Source organism: Falco peregrinus, chromosome 1, assembly GCF_023634155.1.
Source record: "Falco peregrinus isolate bFalPer1 chromosome 1, bFalPer1.pri, whole genome shotgun sequence".
Taxonomy (NCBI): domain Eukaryota; kingdom Metazoa; phylum Chordata; class Aves; order Falconiformes; family Falconidae; genus Falco; species Falco peregrinus.
In genome coordinates, this window is record NC_073721.1 from 107,694,455 (window position 1) to 107,710,966 (window position 16,512).

At 46.0% G+C, this 16,512-nt stretch overlaps 1 protein-coding gene across 1 annotated transcript; it reads right to left on the minus strand.

The window, feature by feature from the left end:
* Positions 1–2,338: 2,338 nt before the first annotated feature.
* CRABP1 (cellular retinoic acid binding protein 1) lies at positions 2,339–15,866 on the minus strand. The gene is made up of 4 exons (XM_055792452.1): positions 15,653–15,866; positions 15,148–15,326; positions 12,341–12,454; positions 2,339–2,672 (listed from the first exon to the last, which is right to left on the minus strand). The coding sequence occupies exons 1-4, from the start codon at positions 15,720–15,722 to the stop codon at positions 2,622–2,624; spliced, it is 414 nt and encodes a 137-aa protein (XP_055648427.1). The 5' UTR covers positions 15,723–15,866; the 3' UTR covers positions 2,339–2,621.
* Between the last annotated feature and the right edge of the window lie 646 nt (positions 15,867–16,512).

Consider the following 16,512-nt stretch of genomic DNA (forward strand, 5'->3'; position numbering starts at 1 on the left):
GAATTTACCCATGCACCAGTAACTCTAATGTAAGTCCATGGAAGTCAATCAAGTGGTGAAGCTTCCATGCTGAAATTACTACAGAAAGGAACTTCTGCTGTGCCAGACTGCAAATGAAGCTTAGGGGAACAGTTTCAGTCCTGGAAGAAGAACGTTCCCAGTTATGCAGGGTAGTTCATATCTCAAGAGCCTGTTTTTAATCACAACCTCTACAACCCAGTCACACAGCTCACACTTTACTACTTGGATAGTAGTTGCCAACTGGATGGAAACTTGACTTGGTATTTTTGAGTTAAGGGGAAAGCTTTCTGAAGGATATTTGCTGGAGCAGCACAACAGCTTAGCATGAGCTTTCCCAGAAACGGAACACAGCGATCACTGCTCCCATTAAATGCACTCGCTTCAGGCAACGCAAGGTTCATTCGTACCCACACCTCGCCGAGCTCGCAAACCGTGCATCAGGGCTGCTTTAGACACAGGCAGAAAAGGTCATTGCTAAGAGTAGCATTTTTCTGGAATGGCAAAACAGCCCTACTACCTACTGGCCTTGGCCATACTGCCTGCCTCATCAGCCTGTCCCAGCCCCCCACACCCACCACCCACTTTCTGGGAGGCAAAGCACTCGCAGTGCTGGTGGGCTCCTGTTGCTGCAGGACGCAGCATGTGCCAGCACGTCCTGTAGCGCAGTGCGATTCACTCCTCAGCCTTGATGTGGCAAGACAGTTTTGTCGGCACCACAGAGAAGCTTTGAGCTAGCTCAAGCCTGGCACTTGTTATGGAGTCCCTTTGGCACAGCTGATTGCACAAGCAGGTCCAGATACTCCTGAAATTGAATTTGTTTGGAGAAAACCACCCAACTATTTTAATTTCAATCTTAAAAGAAGACAGAAAATAAAGATAGATGACTGTCATTCCCCCTCATGGTTTAATTCTTACCGAGAGGTAGCTTCAGCTGCATCCAAACCACAATTAACTGATTTCAGTCCACGCTTCATGTGAGCTAACGTGCACTGTATTTAATTGGTACCAACTGAACCAAAGTCTTGGAAGCAGGGTTTGGCTTAAGGATAGAGTGTGGAAGAAAAGATCCCCCTTTTCAGTTGCAATATTGTATCTTGAGTGCTGATGGCAGAAAAAGAAAGTGTGACCTGTCAGAGCAGAAACAGAAAACATCCTATGTTCTCTCCTGTTGCACTGCTATAGCTCACTCTGCAATATATAGAACAGGAGGCTGAGTTCTCCATGGCAATCTGACAATCCTACCAAAGGGGATTCCTCTGCATAGCTATGTGAGTGACAAAGAGACAAAGCAATTTGTTTCCCACGGATATCCCAAGACGATCAAGATTCGGACCCGTATTCCCATTCTGAATACTGAGCACAGTCCAGCGAACAGGGCACATGCTCTGCTTATTCTGAACCTCTTAAAAATCCTCTATGACTAGGTGACATGAAGCAGATAAATTATTCTTGCAAAGCTGAACAGATAAGCTTGGCTATGGCACTGAAATAAGTAGTGCTCCTAGTCTCAGTCTCCAGGTATTTCCAGGGCTGAACAACAGAAGAGTTTCTGGTTCATTAGAGTAATGTCTGTTCAGCTTGAATCTAATACTTGATAGTGCTGTGGCCAGAACTCTTGAGCCAGAACAAATACATTAAATTGGGTGTTTCTTTCATTCTTGAACTATGGCCCTGGTTTGTGAAATACTTGGTTGTTCAAAGAATGAAATATTGAGGCACCAAACCCGAGAGCTGTAACGCTGAGGGGGAGTGCAGCCATCGGTAGGTCTCTGTCGCGGGTGAGGAGGTAGGCGAACGGCAGCTTTCCGCAGCGTTACCTTTCACGGCCCAAGACAAGTGAAATCTGTCAGATTCTGCTGACTCTGCTGACCTGAGGTGCTTGGGTGTGATGACAGTAAGTATTAGTCATGATCGCAGTGTTATTTGTCCTGTAGATACAGCTGGGTTTTCTGCTTGGATAATGAGTGCCCCAGCAGGGACAGTCTGGGCATTCTTCAGGGATGCAGCAGGGAAGAGGGTAAAGATCTCGCCTGGTTCTACTGAATCACAGTCCCAGTAACCACAGGACACAGGAATTACTCCTCAACAACTCTGCCAAGGAGACAGGACAGCAAGAAGGAGAGAAGCAGAGTCCTGGCTCTGAGAGCGCCCTGTGCCAACCCTTGCCAGTCACTTGCCCTCCCACAGGAGGGTCCCTCGGCAGCACCACACCAGCTAACAGCAGCACGACACCGCTCTGACGTCCACAGCATACAAACTGTTTCAATCTAACCAAAGCACTGCTGGGTTTTCTGTTAAAAACACCCCAAAACGGCTGTGAGTTATGCCCAATAAGTTTAATAATTGACGAAACCATAGCAAGGGACAACTACAAAATACAAAGCAGACATGGAAAATGATGGCATAAAAGTAGGAAGGAACAGTGTCTGCGATGAAAAGTGAAATCAAAATACACAAGGGAGGATATGGGTTCAGATACAACACACACGGTCACATACAACACGGCATTGGCATTAGTAACAGCACACACAGATACTCATTATACTGGGGATTTTTCACAGTTCTCCACTTCATCCCAGATGACAAGTAAATTGATGGGTTTACTCTCTTACATAAATTCTTGTGCACACAACATCATCAGCACCAAAGGTCTGGAAAAGAAACAGAAATCAATCAGAAGAGATGGAATCAGCAAATATTTAAGATATTTTTTTGTTATTTTTGCTATAGCAGCTAGTTCTACAGCAGAAATACATTTTCTTATGCCTTTTGACAGCCAAGAGTAAAGAAAGGAGTCATTTTGGAAGAGGAGTGCAATGTAAGTGACCTTTTTTCCAAGGCAAGATGAATTTTGTTAGAATGATAAATGACACAGAAATTCCCTTTCTCTGTAGTTTCTTGGCATGCATTTAAAATAAACATGAGAAAAGAAAGAGAATTTGGAATGTACTGTTATATTTAGAAACAGTTGCAGCACTTTGAACTGGAAATGCTGAGGGTGGAATTCAGATGGCATGTTCAAAAGGTATTCTTTGGTATCCGCAGGTATAAATCACAGGAGTTCAAACGAAGCCAAAGGAGCAATGCTGAAGATCTGGAGAAGGTACACCCAGCCTGTAAACATAACGCTGCTGCAAGATGCTGACACACCTTGCTGGGATACCGAAACCTCCCGGGTTGTACGGTGGGCAGTGTCAATCGCAACCTTCTTTGAGGATACTGTGACCTTAAGCAGTGAATTCATTAACTTTGATAAGGGTTGGAAATGAGGGCACATAACGCAGAAAAATGTGGTGGAGATCACTCCTTCCACATCACTTAAACCTCATTTCCTATACCAGGTTCCGTACCTCAGTGCACCTTCATTTTCCAGAGACTTCAGAGCTGGTGTTACATGATGTTACACCACCGACTGAAACAGTTTCAGATCTGCATCTGACAGCCCGTGTTTTTTAAATCACTGTCGTTCTGCCCTTAAAGGTAACTCCACCAGAGCAGTACAGCAGTACAGAGCATCAGGACACGCATGCGGGACAGAATTGTGGCAGCGACCTGAGAAAGTGACCTAACCCCCAAGCACGTGTCTGTAGTGGCAGGTCTGGCAGGCTAAAATCTAAGCAAGCAATTAAACATGAAGGAAATAATGGCTGCAAGAGCGAGGAAATACTGACTGCGAAAAACCTCACGTTCAGCTACACTGACAGACAGTTCTGAGCTCACCACCACCGAGCTGCAAGGTGGGATGCTGGGCTGTAAGAACTGCCAAGGTCTCACTGAAAAATATAATCAAGACCTACCCCAGTGTGTCAGGAAAATTCAGCTGGACTTTATTTGTTTTAATGATTTCTACACCTGTTTTGGCCAACACCTCTTTGAAAGGACTTGGCTTTAAAACTGACTCTGGCTTATAATTTGTTCACTTTACCAAGGAGAAAAATTTGTTAGTATTCTGGAGGTACAGACTTTGGGTTTATGCATATAAAAAGCTTATCATATTGATCTTTATATAAATTTTTAGCTATACATGAAAATGTAATGTTAAAGGATGCAGATAGTTTCTTGCTCACAGCACCAGCTGTAAGTACCCTTACTACGGCTTCCTTTGGCATTTCCAAAATTATACACAAAGGTGAAATTATTTTGGCAGGAGCCTCGCCAGAGAAAGCAAGTCAGAGTCAAGGCCATCCAGGGCTTGAGGTTGTCTGTGGGGACTGGAAGGTCACTGCGACAGTGACTGGCTTCCTGTGGCATGTTCAGGCACTGCTAAGCATGGCGAAGTTTGGGTCCCCCACTGATATTTCAACACAAATCACCAATAGTAATGAACCCATCTTTGTACAGTTTCTTCAGGAGCTGACAGGGCCCCGGTCTGACATCTGGAGCTGCATCCCAGGACGTGAGCGGGTACCACATCACCAGCTCAACCAGAAAGGCCGCAGCAGCCCTTTGCTAAAGCTCTCGTAAGCTCCTAGAATGTTTAAGCGTCTTCTTTCGGGGAAAGTAAGAGACAAACTCCTTCCCCCAAACCTTGCTATACACAAGGATTGTCATCCTCTGCAACACGCCAGCCTCACAGTCTGAAAAACCACTATAATTTAACACAATCTTTCAATCTAGATCATAACAAGATAAAAGGAATGCAAAGCCCAATTGCAATTACTCTGGAGTACCATGCAGCCGCTGGGCACTTCTCAAAGAGCCAGGCATCCTTTCCTTGAAGGCCCAGCTTAGGTTCTGTGGCTTCTGACCTGTTTCAAGAATAAGCTGCATTTTTTAGCACTTAGATTTTATACCTTACACCCATTCAGATGATTAGCAACCTAATTCCATACTGAAGCACATAAATAAATGGCTTTGATTGTCATGGTTATGCATGTGGTTTAAGGGTAGACTAAGGTAAAAGGCGTTTCTTTATCTTATTGTAACTTACTACTGTTGATAAAATTCCATTAAATGTTGCTAAACAAAGCAAAAAGGAACATGTTCAGACTTGCTGTCTTCCTTTCCTCGTGGTTTCTCACAGAAACATCTACTATGTACAGCTGGGCCCAAGCTCAGGGGAAGATCCACATCAAAAGGTGGTTACTCCTCTGCCCTTCACACTCAAATCCTTGTATTCAGGGGTAGGATAAAGCAGTTTGGTCTGTGGTTCCAATTCTAGTGACAGTTCCTATCAGAACAAACGGACTTTAAAGATTTCCGTGACCCAAAGGAGAAGAACTTCCTAATAAAAAGAAAGAGAGCAAGCAATCCTGGCTATTTGGTGGTGAAGTTTCACCAAAGCAACTAAAAAAAACTGCAACGCTACCAAACTGCAATTCAAATCTGATGGGAAGATGCAGGATTTTCATTAGCTTGCAAAGGTCCCACTTCTCTTACAAAACGCTGCAATGCAAGGCTTCTGTCTAAATCTAAACCAGGATTTTAAATGTGCAATGGCTGCAAATGACAGAATTGTTTTCTTCACTTAGCTTGTCATAATCTATAGTTGAGTCCAAAAGCACATTGCAAACAAAGCCCCGCACAGTGGGTAATCCAACAATTGACCTCTAACATGTTCACTCTGAATCTGATGGCCACTGGCATCATTAGAGATTGAAAGAGAATTACAGGGCAGTAATATATTACTGTATGAGTAAATCTGCTTTTTGAAGGCCTTCTTTATAAACATTTGCCAAGAAGCCTTTGTGATAAATGGAGCACACAGTATAATTAGGAAGACTGTCATTGAAACAATCACCTGGGAAAGACCACTTCTGCCAGTGTATGCAAAAATCCCGTTAACCTGCTTGTGACTGACCAGCCTGCAGAGGCAACTTACAAAGGGAAGACAGAACACATCGGCAAACAAATGGAGAAAAGAGATTACTTAAATGAATCCTCAGGGAAGGCTTTGTCCACATGCATACTTCCATGTTATCCAGAATAAAGATATAAATCTTTCCAGTAAAGGCATACTGCGTATTTCTGTTCTACTCCTGACTCCTGTGATGTTCCATGAAAGAGGTTGATCATTACGGTCAGAGAAGGTGCAGCCCTGACCTTCACACTTGGACGTTAATAGCAAATCACCCAAAATACAACCTCCCTTTCTGCAGGATGTGAATCACAGGACCATGCAAAATCAGGTCATTTACCAAGGTAGTTAAACATTGGCACTTGTGTTTGCATACTGCTATATTACAGAGTTTCCTCCGAGCCATGCAATGCGTGAATGACAGAGGTAAGAACGTGAGACAAAGGTAGTCTTGAAAGCCAGTACACAGCAAACATCTGAGCTACAACTGATACTGTAAAAGGCTATATACATAAATATAAAAATATATATATATAAAGATGCAAATGGCTTTGGCTTCTTGGAGCACTAGTCTTAAGAAGAGCAGCTGAGGAAACCGGGGGTTTTTAGCCTGGAGAGGAGCAGACTCTGGGGGGACCTTATCACTCTCTACAACTGCCTGAGAAGGGGTTGCAGGCGGTGGGGGTTGGTCTCTTCTCCCAGATAAGAAGTGACAGGACAAGAGGAAATGGCCTCACGCTACACCAGGGGAGGGATAGGTTGGATATTAGGAAAAATTTCTTCACTGAAAGGGCGGCCAAGCATCGGAACAGGCTGCCCAGGGAGGTGGTGGGATCACCATCCTTGGGGGTGTTTAAAAACGCTTAGGGACATGGGTCAGTGAAAGGCTTGGGAGTCTTGGGTTAATGGTTGGACTTGATGATCGTAAAGGTCTTTCCCAACCTAAATGATTCTATGAATCTTTCTCTGCTTGTATGTTTGGGATGTGACCCAGACTAGGCTGTACTAGTGAGCAGAGACTGCAGATACCTAAGCCCCCTTGTAACTCTGCTCATGGCAAATAGTAAATTAAAGCATTAGGTCCATGCAACACATACGTATGTGTTATTATTATAAGCTTCTGAACTTTTATCAAGACTGCTTTAATGAGGTCAGCAGCAAAAAAACCCACTGACCTCAGTAAGAGTAGACCCTCCTTTTGATAACTGATTTTACTTAAGATCACTCTCCAAAAGCTATAGAAAAGTTAAACACTTAGGTAGCCTAACCTTGCTTGATACCAGGCTTAGGCACATCACAAATCTCAGCATTCGGCTGCAAAGTATCCTGTCAAATCTGCACTGACCCGTCTTACCTACTATGTTTAATTTTAGAAGCCAGCAATATTATTTAAAAAATGTTCACTCGCTCATCTAGGCTCCACAGCTCACCAGTTTTAATCAACTATGGCATAATTTTTCTGGGGAGGGAATGTAGAATAGAAACCATGCTTGAAACCCCCCTAATGTTCTGATCTTTGACCCTTGCTATAATTGATTCTGAGAACCCCTGTGTGATACGTGAACTGTGTAAAATGCGGTTTGAGGCTGTTTTTAAAGCCCCTCTTCAGTAATCACCCACTTCAAAATGTTTCTGTGTTACAGATTAAACTAAAATATATAGAGGCATGAGCAGCCATGAAAGCAGTAATGCAGATAAAGTCTGAATATAAATGTTTCTCATTTGAATAGCTAACATTTGGAAGAAGCATCCTTTAACTTTGTAAAGAGCCAACCTTTTGTTCTTCTGACTTACACAAGTGATTGATAGCTCATTAATGTCCCTGACAAAAACACACAGCCACAGCAAAAAGATAGAGTATAAAAGAAAAGAGAAAGAGTGTTAGAATAGACTTTATCCCAGATCTTAATTTTTAGACAAGGAAATAAATATTTTTATGTTATATTCTGATCTTAATTGCTCAAGTGCTAATCCAAGTATAATTTATGAATGTGGAGTTGTAAATACAGATACTCTGATTCTCTGTGGTTACAGTCTTAAAGTACAATGTAATACAATCTAAAGATACAACCAAGACAAACAAATGTGGACTTTGATGGGGAACTGTCATTTTCACCCTCCCTTGCTCGCATATTCCCTGTAAAATTTTTTATCTGTATTGTTCAGCACTTCTAAAATGCAGCACTGAAATCCCAGCAAGTGCTTCTGATGGGATTAATATAAACAGCACGGATGGAAGTAGTTGCAATGTTCTAACGCGTTCACAGCACCTTTTTTTATAAAGCAGAGCTTGATCCTTCTTCCTTTACGCAGCTGAAAGGACTTTTTCTAACAAGACTTTAAACCTACCTCTGCCATTGTATGAGCCAAATATTACTCATGCTACTGATAAGGGTAATCTCATTCTCCATGCTGCAAGGAGCCAAGGAGAATTAAAGGCAAACTTAACTGGTACCTGAAGGTAAAGGAAACCGTTGCTAACTAGTTTACTCCCAGCATCTGTGTACCAGAGGATGTGATGTGACATGGAAGACCACATATTGCTCCAAGGGAATATCTTTGAAGAACATAAGGAATACTTCTGCCAGGATACAAGAAAGATTGATAATTACACAGTAATATGGTTTCTATTTTAGCTCTGTGGTAGTCATGACAATTCAATACTGATTTTTAAAATTATTATTATTATATGTGATAATAAATGCATTTATTTAATGTGCTGTGCTGGGGAGAAAAATACATCCTTCCACTAGGAAAATGTCATAATCAAATGGACCCCTTAAGCGACGTAGCATATTAGATTAAAATGATGTGGCAAAGCTCCAACATTTATGCAGCCAGTATTAGGAGAGTAAAACTCATTCCTTACCCCCTGCCTGTTGCCCCAAGCCTTTTTTCTATTCATGCCTCAGTCTAACACAGTTCAGATTCCTTCTTGCAAGTTTTTCTGAACAGGGTATGAGTTTTCCTGATTTCTTCTGCAAATGCATGTAATAGCTGAGCAGGAGACTCAAGGCATCTTGGAAGATTTCTTTGGATAGAGAAACAGGCGCAGAGACTGTGAGAATTAAGTACCAGCCTTAGAGAGTTCCTAAACTGCTACGTCGCAGGCTCTGCCCCATAAAGACAGCTTCCCAGCTGCAGACATCTAGGACTTCACAAGAATGTGGTTTCCTTCTCCTTATTTAAGGTGCTCTGCCAGAATGGAAATGAGGAGGGCTTACCGGAGCACATCAGAAAGAGCAAAGGAACACAAAGTATTTCTCAGGTAGGGAGGGAGGTTTGAGAAGTGTGAAGATGGGAACTGCTGAATGTTTGAAGTGGTATGGGCAGCAAGACAATGAGAATGAATCTCAGGCCCTAGAGAACCCTAAAAAAGCTGGGGGAATGGAAGAAGAAAGAAAGAAGACAAAGAAAGATCCCTTCTTACTGTGATCCTAGGTTTGAAGAAGTAAGATGTAAGCAGGGGTTTGCAGACTCAGATCCAAGGAAAATTTCCAAGCATAAGATAAAATATTTTACAATAATCTAAGATGAATATTGTATTTATTAATAGATTACTTTATCTTAAATTGAATCTTTCTTCACTGGTGGGATGAAAACCCCACACGCAATCGATGATGGGATCAAATGGGATCACAGGGTCTCCTTACAAAGAGCTGCTATCCTTACTGTGCTCCCCGTTACAGCTGAGGAGCACACCTCAGCCAGTCCCTCCAGGTAGTTTAGCTTCTAAACCCAAATAATAGTCTAGATGGAATATTCTAGCATTCTAAAATTAGGGGCCACAGACAAGAAAATGTCACTTCCCTTACCCTCTTCTGCCTTCCTCCAAACAGCAGAACGCTTTGCTGCCTCCCAGAAGAGTTAGCTTTGGCCATCTCAATTTCTCTGAAGGACCAGACCCCTCACACTCACCACTGTTACTCCTAGAAACGCGTCATTGCTGAGCATCAGGGTGTCAGAAGATTCTGAACACCTTGACCCATGTATTTAAAAGATTTAGTACATTCAGTCCCTTCAAGTGTCACGAGGGGCTTGAAAATCTTTGTCCTGAGGACCAAGTCATGTCCTACCGTTTAATAAAGCAAAAGAGGCCACTACACTCCAGAAGGAGGCAGGAGAACGGAACTGCACATCGTATTAAATAGTGACGGGCAGAGACAATGCTCTGGACCATGTAGAAGCAAACACTACTGTTTTCATCATGGCCACGGTAAAATGGTACATTTTAGTTTACCGACGAACACAGTCCCAGCTTGGAGGAGAGGGGAAGGGGATCAGTCGGGGGAATCCGAAACCAGGAAGATTACTTGGGATCGTGATCAGCTGAGCATGAGTTCCCGGAGTCTTTGGATATAAAGCAGAATAATTTCAGGTAAGAGTAGGGAGATGAAGTCACCACTATGTCAGGTGCTAGTGCGGTTGCTAGCAACACAGTTACGTGTGGTTCCGATGTTCATAGTTTACAAAGGATACTGATAAATTGGAGCTTATGGAAGCACTGGAAGAACAATTCCAGGAAAGCTTGCTTTATACTGAAGGGCTCAAGGTCTCCCAGTGGTTTAGCTTAACAACGAGAAGGTTCTTCCTTCCAAGAGGCAGCTTGATCAGTGCTGTTAAGACAAGTATTTGCAGTAACTTCAGGCATATTATTTAGGTTCTTTTATATGCAATATGTAATCATGGAAGTTGAATCCAGACATGTACAGATTAGAAATAATGTGTACTTTTAATGGAAAGGAAATCAACCAGCAAAACAACTTATCAAAAGTTGTGATTGAGTTCCTACAAATGGAAATATTTTAATAAGAAGGAAGTTTTTCTAATTTATACCCTAGTTTGAAAAATAATTAATTCAGATAATCTCAACAGACTGCATTATACAAGAAAAAAGGTTAGATAGCTTTATAATCTTTGAACCACTCTGGTTTCTTAACCAACTTCATTCTCCTTCCCCAGCAGGGCAAGTTCACATTGTTGATTGCAGGAGGCAATTGTATTATGACTGGCTTTCCTGCTTTCCCTGGAGCAGTTCTCTTCATTTAACAGCTGCCTCATTAGTTTGTTGCTTAAATAATAAGCTACAGAAATGGATTGTTAGAAAGCTGGAACAATTATCATTGTGAATGTATTTTGTCCACTGCATTATACATAAAGATGTGAAGCAGAGATCAAAGTACTTTGCCTCCCAGAGTTTTTTGATAATATAAGGAATTCCAGTGGCTGAGTCAAAAGAAATTATCCAGAATTGGAGTATTCATTCAATAGAAGTCAGTGTGATTTCACTAAGAGCATACACCTCCTCATAAGGGGTGGGTGAACTGTTCCAAGATGTCTGGAATAATATTAACACTTTAAAAGCCTTTTGTTTACACTTGGTTAGGTTTGGGTCCTGTTTTTGTTTCAGATGCAATCTTAAAAACAGAGCTTCAACTGCTTTACAGAAACACCGGGGAGGGTGTTTGTTTTTTAAAGTGCAGAGGTTTAGTTCATGTGAGAGTCTGAAATAAAATCTCCCTGCTTTGATGTTTTCTTACCCGTCATTCCAGCAGCCTGTCTTCCATGTCCAAACTGATGAGGTGTAACAGTCAAATCAACTATTTATCCGGAATTCGCCAGTAAGAACATGTACAATAAAATGATTCTGAACTCAAGCTGAACTGTGCGACTTGTAACCCGGAGAAAGTGTGTCTCTATCCAGTTTTGAATATCGTTTCATTAATGTAGAGTGACTACTGAGGAAAGATTCAGTGAAGAGAACTCAGCTGTAACAGACTGAGTTCAATATAACTCGCCAACCCCCCACGATTCGCAGCACACATGGCAAGGCAGTTGCAGAGGTGCTGCCCAGCGCGCCTGCTGCGACCCTGCTGCCATAGGAGGGTCACGCCGGACTGGGGGTGTTGGCTGACTGCACATGTGAAAACCGGCATATTGCGGAGAAACTCAAGGCAATTCTGAACTGGTTCAGATCTGATCGAGGAATTGGGGAAGGTGGCAGAGATGGGGAAGGAATTACATGTTCATGAACAGAATGAGATTAGAGTATGCTAACAACATGCCACATCTTTCCTGCTATACAGCGTGTGATTGTGGATAAGAAGCAACTTATTATGCACATGACTAAAAGAGAAGGTTCTCCAGAAATAAGGTCAAAATGCCTTGATCTCACTTTCACCAGAGAAGATCTGCAATAAATCACACGAATTCTTCGGTGGTGGTATGAATTTACAGAGCAGAAGTGGCCCACTTGTGATTATTCTACCAGTAGGAGTACAACAAAAGTTATAGCAATAAAATGTGACAGCTGGCATAGATCTTCATTTGTTCTTAAAAAAACAACCCCACAACAACAAACATTTTAAAAGAAAGGAAAAAAAGTGATGTATGAATTGTACTGCAGAGGATTATGAAAATGGTAGTTTTCCAGATGGATTTCAGTAAGGAAAAATAGTAAGTCATGCTACATGGTAAAACTGTTAATATGGTGCATGTATTGGGTGGGTTCAAGTTTCTTACCAAAATCAGCTCATCATTAGCTAGCTCTCGAGTCCAGTATGTTTTGGGGCCATCTCCCTCAATAAGAGTTTGTTTGCAATAGATCTTGTTTTCATTCTCCCAAGTGGCCAAACTCTGCAGGCAAGAAAACCATTAGGAATAACATTAATTATATTCCCCAGCAGCATGAAGCAGAGACAACAATGAGCAGCAGTGAGAATAATTGCTGCAGCAAAGGAGCAACACACAGATAAAGGCAAAAAGAAAAAGGTATCAGTGGAAAGTGGTGAAATCAAAATTAAGGTGTTGAGGGGCCATTTTGGAAACAGGCATATATTAATCAAAAAGTAATTGTAAATGTGTCTTTTCAGTGTAAATCCACATCTGTTGCCAAATTAAAAAGCCACCCAGTTTTCATAAAACGCTTGATGCTGAAAAGTGTAATTTAGAACCACGTGATAATGCAGTGTCTACATTCCCAAGCATCTTTGCACACATGTGGTTTGATCTGACATGTTATTTATCACTACAGAATCCCCTTAGTGTAAAAGCATAAAGAACCTTAAGTATCGTGTCGTCATCATAAATAACACGGTACTTGTCACTTATAACCTTTCATGCTATATGGCACTGTGCCATGTTAACTGTATGTTAAACACTTACTGTGCTAACAAACTAGAATAAATCACAACTAAATTAAAGAAACTTTGTTACAATCCTAGTGTTTGCAGTATTACTTTTTTTACGGTTGTGAGCCTGGAGATTGAAATACCCTTAGGCATTTTTCAAAGCATTTCAATAATGACTATGAAACCACTGAAAAAGAAAAAGAAGAAAAACATAGGATTTTGTTTAGCTTTCACAAACAAGCAAGCCCTGACTCTGCTGCTTTTCATTCTAGCACTGAACTATTATTCTACAGTGCAATGGAACAGCTGTGCAGAAGGATGCCCTGTAATGAATGTGCAAGTAATGTTAGTTTGTGAACATATACATATACACATACATGTGTGTGCATATGTATGCATAAGTTCAAGTTAACAATTCCCAGACTTTTGAAGGAAAAAAGCCTTTACTTTGATTTAAAATTAGCTGTTTAAGTATTTTTTTCAAAACAATAGGTTTTTTAAGCCAACAACCCTTCACAAACAGCAGTTATAGAAGCTATGCCTTGCAGTATGACTACATAGGACTCCCTCTTTGTCTGTATGAACAATGGATCAAGTTAGTTGGCAGAACAAAACCCTCCACCCCGTAAAGTGTATCAAAATCTATCACCAGTCAGCAATTTTGCCAGATATTGTGAATTACATCCTGAAGTATTATTTTATTATCTGTCAGTTTCTGCTCTGTGGCCACATTTTGGTTATATACACACAGCAGTACGACTTACTCCTGAGAGTGGACTATAAATAATTTCACAACACATGGAAAAAATTTACTACTTCACAAAACACATTTCTTTCAGATTTTTCCAACTTTCATAGCTTACAGCCATAATTATTGTTTTTCCATCTGCAGTGATAAATCCTGCTCTAGAAAGCAGGTCACATTTATTGTATATGCATTATGCATGAAGACACTAAAACATACTTTTGCCGAACAAGATAAATTAGCAAAGCCGGCAACATTTCCTGAACAAACTGTTAAATATATGGTAACTCGTCCTAGAGATCAAGTGGATGTCCTACATGGTCCCCGATGCCCAGAATCTGCCTCCCTTTTGCATAAATTTAAATTTACAGCAGTTGCGCTGGAGACAGTAAGTTCGGAATTTTAAGTGGCGCAAAGGGTTTCAGGAGCCAGCCCACGATCTAGCAGAGATCGTATTTGGGAAAGTCGAGTGTTTCACCAATCACAGGGTACTTCTAAAACTGTATTCTTATTTGGGACTACATTCTGAAAGTCTTTATTCATACTTTTAGAAGTGTTTCCTATATTTCCCTGACAATGTGAGAGTGCCCGAGGACAGGATAACTAACCCACCCACGCCTTCGATACCTTTTTTGCGAAGGACAGCCACGGTCACCGCCCAGCCCTCCGACGGCCGGACCCCACAGCGGGGCCGCCCCGCAGCCCCCGAGCGGTCACGCCGGGGGGACGCAGGGGCGCGCAGGGCTCAAGCCCCCACGCTCGGGGAGCGCCGCCGGGGCACTGCTGCTGCGGGGGTGGGTGGGGGGTGGGGGTGTGTGTCATCATGGCTGCTGCAACACCGGCTGCAGGGCTGCCTCTCGCTGCTAAACACTCACCTGACAGCAAACCGGAGGCACGCACCTGTGCGGGAACGGGTGAGGACTGCAGCCCCGGTACCGCCGGTCCGCGGTCCCGCTTGCGAACTCGGCTGGTTCAGTTCAGGACAAAAGTTATGTCAGGTCTGTGCACCAGATTCTGACTCTTGAGGTCTCTCTTGCTCCACCGTTCCCCGCGTACCCGTCAGGGACCGGCTGGGCAGAGCTCGGGCCGCACGGAGGGCTGCGGGGGAGCGGGGAGCAGAACGCGCCGCTCACCCCGCCGGCCCGGAGCTGCCGAGCAGGGACCGCCGCTCTCCGGGTACCGGCCCGCTCCGCTCCGCGCCTGCGGCTCTGCCCCGCCACGGGGACCCGGGCACCGGCCCGCTCCGCGCCCGCGGCTCTGCCGCGCACGGGGGAGAACGGCGCTGCCAGCCGAGGGACGAGGCGCGGGGAGCACCCAGAGCCCCCCGAGCGCTGCTGGGGGAAGGGGGTGGGGGGCTGCGGTGCCGCGCCCTGGGGACGCCGCCAGCAGGTGCGTTTGTCCCACCTGAAAAACACCCGCCCGCCCAACATCCCCCCGTCCCGCTCTCCTCCTACCCTGCACTTTCGCCCGTCCACCGTCTCCTCCTCGAAGCTCTCCCCGATCTTGAAGTTGATCTCAGTGGTGCGGACGGTGGTGGAGGTCTTGATGTAGAACTGATCCCCGTCCTGGCGGATCTCCACGTGCGGCTTGGAGGCGGCCGCCACCGCCACCTTCCTCAGCATGGCGTTGACACCTGGGGGAGCCGGGGGAAGCGGAGCTGCAGGAGCCGTGCCCGGCTCAGCCCCGGCGCCGCCCGCAGCGACAGCGCGGCCCCAGAGCTCGGCGCGCAGCCCGGCCCCGCAGCCCGCCCGCCCCGGACGGCAGCGCGGCCCCGCGGGTCCCGGAGGCGCCCCCGCACAGCGCGGCAGGGGCCGCCGGCCCGGCGCAGCCCCCGAACCGGGCAGATGAGGCTCGGTCTGGCCCCGCCGCGCCCCCGGCTCCCCGCCGGCACCGGGCACCGGAGCGCGGCCCCGGCCGCAGCCCGCCGTCCGCCCCGCTGCCGGGCTCCCCCTGCCTCACCCAGCGCCTTGAGGAGCTCGTCGAAATTCTCGCTGCTCCTCATCTTCCAGGTGCCGGCGAAGTTGGGCATGGCGGGGCGGCGGCGGGGACGCGGCGCTGCTGCTCGCTCGGCGGCTCGGGCACCGTGTGAGCGGGGCGGGCCGCGGCGGCGGCTGCAGCGCGGGTCACACCCCCCGCCCCCCCACCCCTTCCCCCGGGGCTGGCGCCGCCAGCCGGCCGCCCCCTCCCCGCCGCCGCCCCGCCGGCCGCCCCCGGCCCCATCCATCACGCCCTGCCCTCCCGCCGTGCCGCCTGCCAGCTGCCTGCGGGCTGCCCCGCACGGGGGCCCGGCTGTCGCTTGTCCCGCAGCCGCGGTGCGCCCCGAGGGCTCGATGAAAGGCCGCAGAAGCGGGCAGGGAAGGGACGGCGATCCCACGGGCCATCCCAGTGGGCGCAGCCTGCCCGGGCGCGGGGCTGGACCCCGCACGGGAGCACCGGGCACCCCCGCCCCGAGCCGGGCCCAGCGCTGCCACCGGGGGACCGCCGGCCGCGGCGGTGCCGGGGCGCGGACCCTGCCCGGGGTGGCGGGGTGCAGCCCCCACGCCTGCCCCTGGCGAGGGGCGAGGGCCGAAGCCATGGCACCCCCGCGGTCTGACCGCGCTGTGCCCCCCCGGCAGCCGGCGGGCAGGGCTGCAGGACCGGCCCGTACTCCGGTGGCACCGGGAGGAGCAGTGCCCGCCGCGGTCACCAGCCTTTCTGGAGCAACACATCGAGCTGTCTCACGCTTCTCAAAATTAACACCAGTGTGCTAAAGATCAGAGTGCCGCGCTGTGCCTCCCGCGCTTCCCACGACCGTTTCCATCATCTTTGCATTGAATCCC

Excerpts from the sequence above, each read along its gene's own strand:
- CRABP1 (XM_055792452.1), bottom strand. The coding sequence starts at position 15,722 with ATGCCCAACTTCGCCGGCACCTGGAAGATGAGGAGCAGCGAGAATTTC. Across the intron at positions 15,327-15,652 it reads CGAGCTCCTCAAGGCGCTGG|GTGTCAACGCCATGCTGAGG; the intron begins GTGAGGCAGGGG and ends CGGCTCCCCCAG. Across the intron at positions 12,455-15,147 it reads TGGACGGGCGAAAGTGCAGG|AGTTTGGCCACTTGGGAGAA; the intron begins GTAGGAGGAGAG and ends TCTTGCCTGCAG.